The sequence below is a fragment of the Pezoporus occidentalis genome, unplaced genomic scaffold (assembly GCF_034315485.1).
Source record: "Pezoporus occidentalis ecotype Australia unplaced genomic scaffold, CSIRO_AGI_Poc_V1 ctg197, whole genome shotgun sequence".
NCBI lineage: Eukaryota > Metazoa > Chordata > Aves > Psittaciformes > Psittacidae > Pezoporus > Pezoporus occidentalis.
This window is the reverse complement of record NW_026913822.1, coordinates 337,079-352,379: the sequence shown is the minus strand read 5'-3', so window position 1 is coordinate 352,379 and position 15,301 is coordinate 337,079. Positions and strand designations below refer to the sequence as shown.

The following is a 15,301-nucleotide window of genomic DNA, read 5'->3' as shown; positions in this document are numbered from 1 at the left end:
AATGGGGAGAAGAATGAATCTTGAATAAAAGGCCTTGCTGCTTCTTTGCTGGAACAACAGTACAAAATGCAGCTTTAGTAACTGCATTACTCACAACACTAAAGAAAGAAATATTGTGCCTCTTGAAATCTTTTTTAATGAAATGCATAATAAATATAATACATAAATGACATAAAATTAATCCAGCAGATAATTAAAATTACGCTTAAGTCTACTAGCTTTCAGCAAAATAAAAACCAGTTCTGAGACCTTTGCCTTTTTCAGTACAAACAAGAATCTCACTCCCAAAGCCCAAAGAAAAGCTCAGTTCTCTCCATATAAAATGCATCATTTGTGGAACCTATAAACCTTAATCAAAAGTAGTTCAAGTAGAGAAAAAGATGTGTTAAATATATGCTACCAAAACATTAGAACTGTGTGCAGCAAAAGGGGAAAAATAAAAAAAAGTGCAGGCGTGATTTCTCCCCATTCTGTGATTTCCTACCCGCAGGACTCTTCGAAGTAATAAAGACTTTTAGTCTGCTTTCACCACTGATTCAAACCTTACTCAACTAACTTATTTAAAATTTGGCTAAAAGAATGTTGAAAGGCTCTCTACCCTGCAACAAATGAAGATCTTTCGGGTCAAGGTTAACAGCAAAAATTTATGCAAGACTTAGTTTACATGCACCTGTGCTATAATCTGATATGTGTGGAACCTGATGGTTTCAACTGTGTTCTTATTCAGGTATTTCATGGAAATTAAGCTACAATTTATAGAGGAGACACAATAAACCCACGTATTTTGTTTCTGCCTTTTCCAGCCTATCATATTCTTTTGTAAACAGGTAATGAAAATGTTATTCTTTACCCTCAGCAGTATGATACCAGATATGTGGATGTGCACGCTTGATATTAAGGCTTTCAGAAAGGATTAGTGTTTCCTTACTCTTTACCTGTTTAGACAGTCTGTTTTCCTCTTCAATGTACTTCACTTCTTTGGGCATTAAGGTTCGTATGCTGGCTTTCACCTACACATTAAAATGTGTGTCAGTATTTCAAGCTCACCCACTCCTTACTAGTAACACATGCTTCAATTTGCAAAACCCACCAAGTTTCAAAGTCATGGCTGCCAAGCCTGTAAGCGACACGTAAGTGCACAGAGGCATGGACTGCTGCTCCATACGCTCACAGCAAAAGCAGTGGCAGCAGCAGCAACAAAAAGAGTGGGTGTGCCAGGCAGTGGCAGAAGAGTATTCTGTAGTATACATCAAGGTTTAGAGAAAATGAGGAATGACAGAAATTCTCTACAAATCAGGAACAAAAGCTTTCATGAAACTGAACTCTTTAGCAGTACAAAAAAGCCAAAGTTAAGACTTACAGCATTAAAAATCACATCTATTTCAAGATAGATGACCCCCTTTGTTGGCCCTGTCAGCTGCTTGTTTTTCAAGACGTAGGCTTTCTGTTCACCATTTTGAATCTGCAGGAAAAGGACATGACAGCCGTCTGTCTCACGGTCTCTGCTGAATACACCCCCCCGGCGACCCCTGACCCTCAGCTGCTGAAACTGACAGAGAACCCAAAACAACTGTGGCAAGTCTGACAAGTACCTGTTCATTACCAGCACAGAGTCTGTCAGGAAAAATTAACTATCATGGGATTCAACATGGCCGTGAATTGAGTATGTTAAAATTTTAGTGTTCTTATTACAGACCTTGGTTGAGAAATGACAGACACAAAGCTGCAATTTTTTCTTTTTTTTTTTTTTTAATAATTCCTTCCCCCCCCCCCCCCCCTTCAGCAGGAAAAATTCAGAGTGGTATGTCAGGTGAATGGAACTTACAGACAGCAGTGGTATAGCAACTTTGCCTAGAAAGTCAGCACTGCGATCGCGGTCTTCATCATAAACTGTCACTTCAAGCACAGAGTGGATGTCTTTAATATTGCTACAAAGGGAGAAGCACACACAGAAGAGAGAAGTCATCTACACCAGCGAGTACCAAAGACAAAAGCGTGAAAGGTTAGCAAAAAACATGTACCCATCTATTTTTGCAAGCTGTGGCAGAGACCAGAACTTAAGCACATGAAGCATCCTTCCATGTTAATCGAAATGCTTTCTGAGGGCTGTAGTGGTCATGCTTGCTCCCTGTGAGGCTTTCTGGGCTGAAATTTTCCGAAGGATGTTGCTTTAAATCCCCTACCTGGTGCTTTTGCTCTGTGAGCTGCAAGGAGAGCCAGCCCAGCGCAGCACAGCAGCTGGGATTTACAGCAGTGAGCAGCAGCAGCAAGAGCCTTTAGAAACCTTAAACACTGCTATCCTTGCAGCAGTTCGTACTGCAAATACTTTGAAATCCATGGGTATGTCAACAGAAATAACCGCGAGACACACGAGCATACCTTAGCCCTGACAACAAGCTCTTTAATTCTGAAATCCTTGCTTAATTGTAGATATACAACAGTCATTACAACAAATTGGGAACAAGCAATATGAAATGCGTTTTTCAGCTACTACTGCTTTTTTTTTGCCTGCAAGCTCCACCACCACGCATAAAAATTGTCATTGTACATTGTAAACTCTCAAGTGAAAAATCCACATTCATTATTCAGAGAAAAAAAAAAACAATACAGAATTGTGTGAAAGAACTCTTCTTTGAACAAATGGCTGATCCAGGAATTACAAATTCAAGCAAAGCAGTTTAACTTCAGTAAGATCTACACCTCCAGGTGAAACGGGATTACTAGCCCAAAATTAATTAACAAATCTGAGGATAAATAAAATGATCAATGCAAATATACACAGAAGAGAGGTAAAAACGCTGCTTGAAGGCCTTTTGAGTTTTCCTACTTGGTTAGTCTCTTGTCTTCTACAAACCTGGGCAATTTCTTATGAAGACTGTCCGTGCAGAAGAGATTGATTAGTTATTTGCGCTATTAGCAGGTAATTAAAAATAAATTAATGAAGAGTTTAATGTGGCTTTGTGGATACATAAGTGAGGACAATGTTAATAAGCTAATGAAAAGTACAATTGTTATGAGATTTTTTTTCTTTGTTCCCAGTTCATTACTGAGAACTCACTGCAGGGCAAAAGTAGCTACAGATGCCAAATATAAGAATGATAAATATAGTAAAATTAAAAAAAAAGAAAAGAGAGAAAATTAAAATCAGAACAAGTTTTCAGATCATGGGCAAAATACAGTCTTTTCATTTATGATAAAGTGAAGTAAATACACAAAGCTTATACAGGCTTTGCAGTGGATTCTGAGCTGATTTCAGTAGCAGAGAAACCTACAACTGATCAGTTTTCTACTCACTGGTGTCACATTGCAGCCAGAGAGAGAAAAGGAGGCAGGAAAAAAAGGCAACTCAGCAAGACAGATACCAGGAACATTTTGTTTGTGGAAGACTTTTTTCTATTTTGCCAGAGCCTTTTGCTTCAACGTAACAGGATTAAAAAAAATACCCTGACCCAACAAACCAACCAAACAAAAACAAAAAACCAAGAAACCCCCCAACAAGCATATCACTTCCCAGTAAACTAAATGCTTAAGACTGCATTTTACCTAATAGCTGCATTGTGCTGTTTTGATGCTAGATTGTATTGTGAGAAGTGCAGTTGGTAAATGAAAAAAAAAAAAAAAAGTATCCGATCATAATTCAGGAAAGTATGAACATATTTATAAATATTCCTTTATGAAGTTACCTAATGTTTATTAAAGTTAACACCACATTTTAATGAAGGTCATAATCACAGTATCTTTTTTCCCACCCAAAACTTCAGGGCCAAACCCAGTGCGATGTATTTGGCCTTGAAAACTTCAATGAACCTGACAGGAATCTGGAGTGCTCAGCCTTACTCACAGCTGGTTTCCAAGAAACAGACCTTGTTTTTTTACCTTTAAAATGGTAGCTCTTCTTTATTTTTGTTCATGTTCTTAATCCTCAAAAAAATTATTCAGCTGGCTAGTTTGGAAATACCAGTATGTCACTGCTTTCTTTCTTTAGAATCAGCAGTAGATGGTTTTGGCTCAAACATATATTCAATTCAAAACACCCCATCCCCCCACAAAACACAAAATCCAAACACCTACAATGTGAAGATTTTGTTCCATTCTGGATTGAGGTTCTTGTAGACGGTATGTGTCAGCAGTCTGTCATTGTTCAATTCAACTACACAAAATGGGTCACTTTTACCTGTAAAGGAAAGTTTGGAACAAAACATATCAATTAAGTAAAACACCAAGAGCAAGGCTTAGAGAACATTAGTTATGGGGGGTTTGTTGATTTTGTTGTTGAGGGTTTCTGTTTTGTTTCATTTTGGTTTGGTTGGTTGGTTGTCTTTTTTATTTTATTTTTTTTCATTTTAAGTTTTTTTCCTAAGCTGCACTGTTAATTCTTACAGGAATTAATTCAGGAAAAACCTATGGTCTGCATTATGCTCAAGATGACTATAACAGGCTGTTCACCTCTGTATTCTATTAACATTCCTCACTAAAAGAACATCTTTTTTGTCTTAAAAAAAAACCAAACCAAAACAACACACACACACACACAAAATTAAAAACAAACAGACAAACAAAAAAAACAGAAAAGAAAAATATCCCCATAAGACTTTTGGACGAAAACCCAGCATGTTCCTAAAAGGTGCTACGCACCCTTCTCAGACAGCCAACGGAACTTTAATGGTGCCAATTCTACACTGTTTGTAATGAAAGCATAATTAGAGCATTTTGATATTGCACATTATTTGGAATAACATAGCACCTACAATACTTATATCCAATGACTACTATGCCCTACATGTTTCATGCTGAACAAATCCTCTCTCCAAAATCAAAAAGCCTTAAAGACAGTCTCAGATAAAAGCCTAACACCAGAGAAAGTGGCCAAGTACAATTAAACAATGAGACAATACCAGCTGGAATGATAGGCTGTACTCTCAGCACAGCAGAAGCTCAAAAGTGGTTGAGATTTTTGTAGACATTAAAGCACAACAAGGTAGCTTTGCATAGATTTACAAGAAGGTCCCTCAGCATGAAAGCCACCACAGGAGAAAGTATTAAGACGCTGCTTCAAAAATATAGTATATAGATAATGGAAGCAGTATCCTAGATTGGGTATGGAAATTGATTGATTTTTATTTTTTCCAATGTAATAAAAAAAAAAAGAACGGGATAGCATGCATGTGTCTGTCTGTGTGCGCCCCAAACATGAAATATGACTGCAGGTGAGCAGTGCTGATACCAAGCAAAGAGCAAGAAAAGTCATCCTCACTGAGAGTTTTGGGGGAAGCCATGAAAGTTATGCTAAGCTTTTTCTTAGATACCCATGAGGCCAAGGTTTGGAGAAGAAGGAAAGTAGATGCCTGAATCTCATATTTAAAAACAGATAGGTGGTGTAAAAAAGGAGCTCTCTGCAGAGGGAGGAAGCAAAAAGAAGGGAAGATAAATATCTCCAAAGTTTCAGGGCAACCCTGAAATCTCCTGGAAGGGGAAGAAGGTGTTGTGAAGAATATCTGAGGAACAGCTATGAGGGAAGGAGCTGTTACAGAATCATGAGTGATATGACCGTTAACAATAGAGAGGCAATAAAGGGAAGAAATCACAGTGTAAATTATTTAACTCATATTTCAAATTATGACAGTAAGGACAACCACTGTAAATGCTGACCAAGACAGAGAGAGGCTATCCCCCCTACCTATTCTGCTTTTCTCCAGTAATTGAAGAGAACAAACTTTTCCCTTGGCACAGAAAACAAGTGTATGATTATTTTCATATAAGGCTACAAACATATGAGTAGAAAGCTGTAGAATACATTGCTGCTCCCAGAACTCAAGGGAACTTGGTCAGATGGAAATGAACTGAGTTAGATACACCAGAGTGGCTCATTCTTGTCTCTGGACTTTCTTTGGACAGCAAAGTGTTTGAAAGTTATTGAGTGTTGGCAATGATCTTCCACAATCAAATCCGGCATACTAAGCAATTGCATTTCACAATTCGTTGTGCAATTTGTTGTCTTCAGTAACTCTGTAATGTTTTGTTATGCATTGTAAGAAGCCATAAATTTAGTAGCTCAATTGGGTTACATTAATGATATTAGGAAGGCATGTAATTTGTTTCGTACCTTATACAAATGACAAATCAATATTTAGACAAAGCCATCCAGGGGTCACATCTCCCAAACTGCAATATTGACTCAGACTATACCAGAGGTTAATGTGCGTATTATTTACTTTAATGATAAAGAATAATTGTTTTAAAAACATTGAGAATTATGGTTAGAGTTGATATTTACCTTCTCTAGAAAACAACATACTGCTGAATCTTTCCCATTAAACCTGAAAAGTGACTAATTCATTACTCAGCAGAGATGGATATATCACACATCTCAATGTTCTCCTACTTTACAGGCCTAAAAGGTAGTAGGAAAGTTTAAAAAAATCATATTTGTTTAAGTTCTTTAGATTTCAGTATTTGAAAAAGAAAGACTCAGTTAAAATAACTGGGCAGAAGTGATAGAGCAGGCAAGCTAGTTAATACTACTTTATCTCCTTTTTTAGAGAATCATCAATCATATTTGCTTATGATGCTACAATGTTATATCTGCCTATTAATTATATGCAGTGTCTTAAGGACACCTGTAAATAATGAGAAGGTATTTACTGCATTCATTTATTTTCTGCATTCATTGACATGAACTTTTTCAATTATTCTCCTTTTAGATTTATAGGGATATTAATCACAGAGGTCCCCAATCAAAACAAAGACAAATGATTTTCAGAAACGAAAAAAAATCCCCCTCTCACACTCAACATTCAATGTGCCCTCCCCCCTATAACTTGAAAACAGTTTGAGACCAAATTTGACAGAAAGAAATATTGTGAAAGGGAAAAAGGGAAGGCCCAAATATTATAGTTGACAAGTAGAAGTTTCCTGGTTCTGAGCATCTCCGAAATAGAATACTGGTTTTGCCATACAAGGAAGCTATGAAGTTTTCATCTGCAAAGCCCTTCACCATCGCCTATGGGCACTTCTTCCATATGCTAAAACACTCATCACAACCAATCTGGGTATCTTAAAAGCAACACACTTCACTGACATATGGTATGCGCAAACGTTATTTGGAAACCAACCCAAATAAGTGAACATGAAAGACAAAGCCAGAGCAATGTACAAGTACTTGGTGAAACTCATATCCATCTGTCATCTTTAAAGTTCTCATTATTTTAAAGGACAACTGCAATCTTAACTCGCACTGACAGCCATGGCAACTTGCCGCATTGCAGGAGTTTTCAAAATTATGGGATCATTCCCAATGAAAGACTTAAGAGAGCACTAAAATATTAAAAGATATCATCCTTGGGTCTCTTTGGTCTCTAGCAGGACCAAGGAGAATCTGGGAACTTACAACATATACGCATCACTGTACTATTCAAAATCAGGACTTTAAGCACAACACATTCTAACCAAGGCAGATAACTTTTGTCTGGTTAATCCAACTAGCAGTTTCAAAAATTATCAATAGATAAATAGTTTTCCTCATTTCCTACATGTCCTCTGGAAAACTTACTGTACTTCAAAAGATTAACTTGCAAGAAATGGCAGAGAGCCCAGGGTTAGCTCCCTGTAAGCCCTATGGATATACTTCTACCACGGCTATAGAAAACATGCATTGTGTCATTACACGTCCAAAGACACAAATCATTTGCTGGTTTCGTTTCTTGAAGAGTTTTTTCAACTAAAGGAAATATGTTGCAGACTAAATATAGATAAGCATTTAACATTTACCTGCCACTGACCAGTCCGTAAAGTTACTTAAACTCCAGCACTAGCTAGACCACGAACAGTTTTTAAACAAGTCACTGAAATTTATTCTGCACTATTAGATTAATTTTTGCACTGTTAAAATTACTTTATCAAAACTGAACTAGAATCCCAAAGATTACTGAAATTGTTTTTGAGAGATTAAAAATTTAATAAGAGATGTCAGCTCCATTTCTACTTTTAAAAGCCAAGTTCACAAACCATGACTTCATAAAGTTCAACCAAGTTTAATGTGGTTATGAAAGCTGAAATATAGTTTGAATATTTCATAGGCTATTATGGCTCTCCCCTACCGCTGGCGACGCTTGTCCATTATGGATCTCAGTCCCCACAGCCAAAAAAGGGCCTTTATTTTGGGGAAAGACAAGACAGTCAGTTCATGACTCTGGGGGGCAGTGCCACTCATGCAGACGCTAATGTCACTAATGTTGTTCCAAGCTCCCTGCCAGCCAGCTGCTTGGAACAGAGCAGTCACTCTGACCTTTGGCCAGGAGGAGGAATTGCTTAATAGCATGAGAAGCTGCCTTATCTAATGGATTAAGTACAGGACCCAGCCAAATGCCAGCTTTGACAAGGACTCACTCTGTTGGCCTTAGCTGAGCCAGTTAACCTTCCCTAGTTTTTCCCATCTTTAAAATAGAAATGATAATTCCCCTTTAATGGGGCTGCTGCAAACATGTTGCAATGGACCCATATCATGAGTGCGTGAGATATCTCAGTATGCAATCCAGTGTAGCATCACAGTTGTGTCAAACTCATTTCCACAAAATATTTACAGAAAAAAAAAGAAAAATGTTAACAACCACAAGTCATCCTTTCACTGCATATTTAATTCTAAACGCTGTGATTAACCAAGAATCTCTTTTAAGTCCTAATTTTGCCACTAGTATCTTAAGCCTGCTACTTTCTTAAAAAACAAGTCACTTTGCAGTACACAATATTGGACTGATGTCTTGAGACGACCTATGCAATAGTAGCAGGTGAGATTTTATCTATCAGAGAACACTACCCATCTAGTAGATTTCAGTACTTCATGAAGATAATTCAAGTGTATATTGAAATCTAGTTGCACTAATTGACAGAGCAAATTACTTCTGGAACCATATTTCCAAAGGGCCTCTGAATTTATTCCTTCAATTTTACATGCATGGGCTTCCATACCTTTGTGAATTTAACACTTGTGTACATTACTCTGACGTTTCCTAGCATTTGAAGAACAATTTCAAAGACTCTTTTTGCACATGTGGTACAAGGACATTTTAGTAAAACAGATTTTAGAAAACTCATTTACATTCTGCATATTTAGCCACCTTGGTATCTTCATCCTCGTTTCAAGTACTTTAATCAAAATTTTAACATGGAATTTTCTTAGAAGAGAGTCAGATTTTCATATATAAAACTGAAAAAGAAGGAAAAAAAAAATCTTCATTTTTTATGCTTAGTTTCTGTTGTTCAGAGGACGAGACGCCTGGAAAGCTTTTGACTGTAAACTGAAGTATCACTAAGTATCACTCTTCAGTAAAATCTTTCTGATATATCAGGTTCTGAAATCATGGTAGCCAAAAAAAAAACCTCTCAGATAATTGATTAGTAATAAGGTCAGAAATACAAGTAAATTTACTTCTAATGAAGACTGGACACACAGTAATCAAAGTGTTAAAAATTCATTTCATGCACATCTCATTTGCCTCTTAGCCGATATTTATCACATAATTCTGTGAGAAAGTAGAGGCCTAAGATGCTCCAGATAAATGTCTCAATTAATTGTACAGAGGTAGCCCTCTTTGAGCTGAACCAGAGCTGTGAGCTCTTTATTAAAAGCACTATTCTGTAGCCTGTAACCTTGTTCCTTGACTCCTCTCTAGTTTCCAATTTAAACAAGTCCCCATGCGGCCCGCTCTAAAGGGCTTTGTCTCCCTGTCATTGTTAAGAGAGCCGAGGCATCCTGGAAGTGTGAAATCAGACCTCATGAGCTGAACGGTTCCCCAGGGAACGCCAGACCGCGCAGAAGGTCAAAGTCATGGGCTGGACCATCTGAAAGCGTCTGATCGCTGGTCTGTGACACAGCAAGCAGGGTGGGGGCAGGGGGAGCAGGGAGCCAGTGGGTGAGAATTGAACATGTCTTAATTAAAGCCCAAAGACAGCAAAACAAACTGTTTTCTAGTCAGGCCGTCACACGGAGCTTGGATTTTGCTCTGCTAAAGAATCTGAGTTGCTAACTATTATTCCTTAAAATAATAGGACTTCTGCTGAAACTGATCAAACCATGATCAAACTGATCAAATGAAACTGATCAAAGCACATATTTTCCCAACCTGTTTGTTTCTTGTCAGTAATAAGGCAGAGGTTTTCAATTGTATACCACGATTCAAGGAAAAGGAAGAGCTCATCTCCCCAAAGGAGATGCAAGCACTGCCTGCAAAGCCTGCAGTCCCCCACTGCAACATATCTACAACTTGCTTTGCTGCAAACAGAATATGCCTACCTATTGCCCCAGCTGCACCATGTCATAGGATCATAGAATCCTAGAACCACGGATTGGTTTGAAGCTCATCCATTTCCAGTCCCCTGCCACAGGCATGGACACCTTCCACTAGACCAGGTTGCTCCAAGCCCCATCCAACCTGGCCTTGAACACTGCCAGGGATGGGGCAGCCACAGCTTCTCTGGGCAACCTGTGCCAGGGCCTCAGCACCCTCACAGGGAAGAACTTCTGCCTAAGATCTGATGAAGGGTCTATTGCTTTCCAAAACTAATACAGGTTAGGTGAACTGCATATGGTTTCAGAAGCTGTCATGGTAAGCTGATTATGCTCTACATCTTACTGCACCATCACATATTTCTTGGTGTAAAGGACACTTCTGTAGGCACACATGTTACTATTCCAGGACCCCGCAAGCAGCTGAACCCTCAATAAGGTCTGTATGTGTTCCAGAGTAACCACAAATGAGCAAAGACTCCTGTGGGGAAAGAGGGATATAAAACTTTTTAGCTGAGATTTTAGGGAGAAAACAGCCTTACAGTGAACAGCTAAAACACAATGGAAGAGTCAAAGAACCTTTCCCCTCAAGAAAAAAAGTAAACTCCACACTCCATGTCCCCCCGTTTGTTAGATCATTGTTAAAAAAAAAATTAAAAGAAACCCCATATTTTCCAGACAGGGACATTTGCTGTAACCAAAATTTCCAACAAAACATAATTTTGCATTAGTGAAAGTCCTAGAATTGTGTTTTGACCATGGAAAGATGCTGCTTTTGCAGAAGAAACATCCTCATAGACCTGGCAATTCTCTCAAAGGCCCCAGTCCTGGAAGACACCCTATTTTCCAGCTGTCCCTACAATCAAGGTCAGCTTTCAAGCACCGGTGGGTAATCTCTCAACTCTCCAGTGCTTCTCCCTTTCTTAGACTTCCCTGCAAGGAAGGTGAGTAGGGAGAATTCTCACTTTGTTCTTTACTGGAGTATATTTAAAACTCAGTTCTGGCATGTTTGAGCAGCACCTCATTTTCAAACACATGGTGCCACTTGCTCCCACAACTCCACCCTAATTCCAGGCCACCCTGCCACCTTGTTCAACATGTTTGCATGGGGGGAGAGGGCAGTTTGTAAACTGAGGCATGAGCCACCACCCTTAATCTCTCTCTTTTAAAAAATTGTCTACACTAACCTGAACAATTTGAAGTGCACTGTCCAACACTGGGCTATTCAGACTGGATTAAAAACTGCCCTTGACTGTCAATAGTTTATTAGGGGCTTGGGTGAAGTGACCTACTGTAGCAGCATTCAGTTGAACAAGGCTATGGGCTTTCTAAGAAAAGCAGAAGAATTGAGGGTTTCATTAAAAAGTAATTTGTGCTTTTTACTCATTCATTCAACGGGAGTCTCAACTGCTCTTTATTCACGCAGAGTTAATACAGTATTACAACACCGCTCAATGAATGTATTTGTAACAAAAGAAAAATTTCACAATTTGAAAGGAAAAAAGAAATCCTTGCAACTGTAGCAAGACTGATGACTACTTAAAAGATTACAGAAATCTTTTTTCTGTCTATGCTTATGCTTAATGATGGAATAGTAAAGATTTTTAAAATCCACTCAGCCCAAACTAATAAATTTTGATTTATTGCTTCACATGAAAAAAAATTCTGAAAGTGAAAGGGGACACACTCAGCAGACAGGAAGCAAAGCAAACCACACAGCTACTATACAGGTGTTTCAGCTACTTTTCAGACTCGGGAGGGCAAAAGATTAACTCTGGAAAAACAACATAGTAAGAAGTGCCAACTAGTCCTTAGGAAGCAATCCTTAGTCGCGTAAATTACACCACTGATGACAGCACTCTCTACACTGACTTATAACATTGCCCCATTGAATCAAGGTGGAGGGTCCAGTTTCAAACTACTTTTGCAAATCAAAGTTGAATCGCCAAATGACTACTTTACTTCTAAAAATTATTATTCAAAGTTTAATCTGAAATCAATGATCTGTACATACCCATAAGTTACTAAAAGTAAATATACATTACTGCAGCAATTAATAAAACCTCTTTTCAAAATACAAGGTATGTTTGTCCAAAATACATTATTTCTGCAGTGTCTAGAATGCACAGCCATCATACAAAACATATCTGCCGTACAAACATTTTCTTGCCAATGAACAGAATATGCGGGACATGGGAACGTATTGACTGTTCTACTCTTTGTGACCGCCATTGTAAGTGAAATGTCTGAAAATTTTTGGTAGCTCTGTACATCCTTAATTGAATCAAATGTATTTCCAAAAAATTTGTTCAACCAGCACAAATGGCATGTTGATCTGTAAAAGTCGAAGACTGAACGAGGTCAGGGACTGAATTATCCCATTTGCCCCTGAATAACTTAATCTCTCTCTCTGTTCAGACCACATTGGATTATAAGGTCAAATCAGAGACAGCAATCTTTAGAAGCATTTCTCCAACCTCCCCGAAAATAGAATCTGTTATTTTGCGTGCCACAAACTGGATGATCACTTACAGCAATAAAGTCTTTGCTGCTGACTTGGCTGAGGAAAAAAAAATACTGGTGCTCACGCTAATTCACAAAAAACTATCAAAAGTTAGTATGTTGCTATATATCTACTTCTGCTCCTGCAACAGAACAATGTCCAGTTTGCAGTTAAACCAGCTAGATTAGTATAATTTTTTTTTTTTTTAAGCTTTTTTTTTTAAAGCAGAGATGTCTGCTTGCTGACACAGAAGCAGCTCATTTTGCTCCATTCAACTTGTGCAGTGAGAAGGTGATTGTACTTACAGGAGACAACCTGGATATTTCTGGAGAAATATGGCCATTATGGCTGAAATACTTTTTCTTATTTTGAAAAGCAAACACTTGAATTATCCATCCAGCTTATGTTACAGAAACAGAAAATAAAAAAAGACTTTTTTTTTTATTTCTTAAACAGACAAGCAGTAGTTACAGGAAACTGCAATTTTTTTGCATTTATTTGAAATCTCTGAAATCACTGAAATGTCTGAAATCAACACCAGCTTTGCTAAATATCTGGCAGATATCAAGCTGCTCTTTTGGCAACAAATTTGAAGTTGCATCTAAATCTAGCACCTTTCATTTGCCTAGTCCTCTGGAATTCAACTTTAATTTGGATAGTTTTGTATTTTTTTGTCTACCAGAAAAAGAACTCTTTTCTATGTATTTTTTGGGGGGACCTCTGATGGAGAAAAATGTATATTTCACCCTCCTGAGGAGTAACCTATGTAGTGCTCTGCTAGCATTAGAACTACTTGCTGCCTTGCTTACAAAAGTTTTGTTTGCAGGCTTTCTTCTTAATGAGCAGAAGGTGAGGCTGAGCTCTGTGAAGACAATAATCTTTAGATAAACTTCTGGTTTAAGCATGTTACACTTCTAAAAAGGTCAAGTCTTACTACGATATTTATTATCACAGAAACTAAAATGAATCCTTGCCTGTGACATCAGCTGCCATCAATGCTTCTGCTCTGATGACCTTCACCTGAAGAAATCCCACATCCTTCATGTTATGGAACATCATCATTGGACTCTAAAAAATAATAAAAAGAAAAACAATTCTGGGTTGCAAAAAAGACAAATCAGAACAATATTAATAGTCTACTCCCCAGCTAAGATGTTAGTGTAATTTTGTCTAACATACCCATACTTCTAAACACTATTTTCTGGAGAACGTACAGTTGTCAGTGTTTCGAGTGTTTTGCAACTTTAACTTCCCAATCAAGAAATGCAAAGGAAAAATGAGAATATGAATTATTAAATACATCACCAATTCTACTGCCTTAATTCTCATGAAAAACTGTCCATCAAAATTTTAAACTGTATCAGTGTAGTAATGAAATTAATATAATTAAACAGTTCCTCTTCCTGAATACTTTCGTAAGATACATGTTCACATTTTCTATTTTTTCTATTTTTCTATTTTTCACTTTGGTGGCTCCAACAAAATTTTGAACAGTGACTTAGGGTCAATATAGTTTTTTTTATTGTAGTTCACTGTTAAATGCAAGCTTGCACATAGCTTGCAAATAACAAGAGCAAAAACAATCAAAAGAGGACTTAACAAATTTCATAATAATCATGTACAAAAATATATTTATATATATATATAAAAAAGAAGACTTAAATGGTGGTTCTAATTCCATGGCAGAAAGCACGTACCATAATTTTTTTTTTTAAACATACATTTTAGCAATATATACAGATATTGAAATGAGGAATTAAAAATTAAACAGCAGGCTAACACTTGCATTTATTCATTTAACATAGTTCAGAAAGCTGTTTGGAAAATGTGCTCTGTTGCTGCTCTTTTTTCAAATAACTAGAAGTAACCGTCTGGGAGTATTGCACTGGTTAGGTGTGAAATGCTAGAATTCCCATGATCTAGCTTTAAATATATTTTAATAGTTGCAGAATTTCAAATGACAGAATATTGAGTGCAACTTTAAATCTGCAATTAATTAATAACCAACCTGTTATTATCATTCAGTTTTAGATAACCTAGGGGAGGAACTCCAAAAGAGAAGACTAAAATTAGATTTTCAGATTCATTTTAAATCATGTACTTTTATGTGGCCCAATTTTTGGTTGATTTTGCAAGTCTTGTTCATAAATGCTAGTATGTAGCTTTATGTTGAAGTATTTTAATATCTGGACTAATGCATTTAAGGCCTGTGGACTTTTCTAAAATTTTAATGTAGTGCAGGTGAAACCTTTTCCACTGCTCATGAGAATGCCCAGATTTCTAGAAAACACTAACATCAGGTAAAACACCAAGTCAACAGTTCTTTAATTTACTATGAAGGCAAACTCAACTGTTACGGAAAAGCAGAATAAACAACAACACTGATCTGAAAACCAAAGGCACTTTTTAAATGAAATATTAAATGTCTTCTTGCAAAAGGTACAGCATGTTTATGCATCGATAACCTATCCATTAAAATGGGCATAATATGCACCCCTTGTTAGAATTGTAAGACA

The 15,301-nt window shown here is 37.3% G+C and overlaps 1 protein-coding gene across 2 annotated transcripts in view; it reads right to left on the bottom strand.

Annotated features, from left to right (window-relative positions):
- The window catches only part of MCTP1 (multiple C2 and transmembrane domain containing 1), a 260,031-nt gene that overhangs the window by 97,430 nt on the left and 147,300 nt on the right, over positions 1-15,301 (bottom strand). For both annotated transcript variants that reach the window (XM_062617486.1, XM_062617487.1), the window contains 5 exons: positions 13,760-13,853; positions 4,072-4,174; positions 1,826-1,928; positions 1,361-1,462; positions 936-1,010 (listed from right to left, as the gene is read on the bottom strand). In XM_062617486.1, coding sequence (XP_062473470.1) covers positions 936-1,010; positions 1,361-1,462; positions 1,826-1,928; positions 4,072-4,174; positions 13,760-13,853 — 477 coding nt within the window. The remainder of the gene's footprint in view (positions 1-935; positions 1,011-1,360; positions 1,463-1,825; positions 1,929-4,071; positions 4,175-13,759; positions 13,854-15,301) is intronic.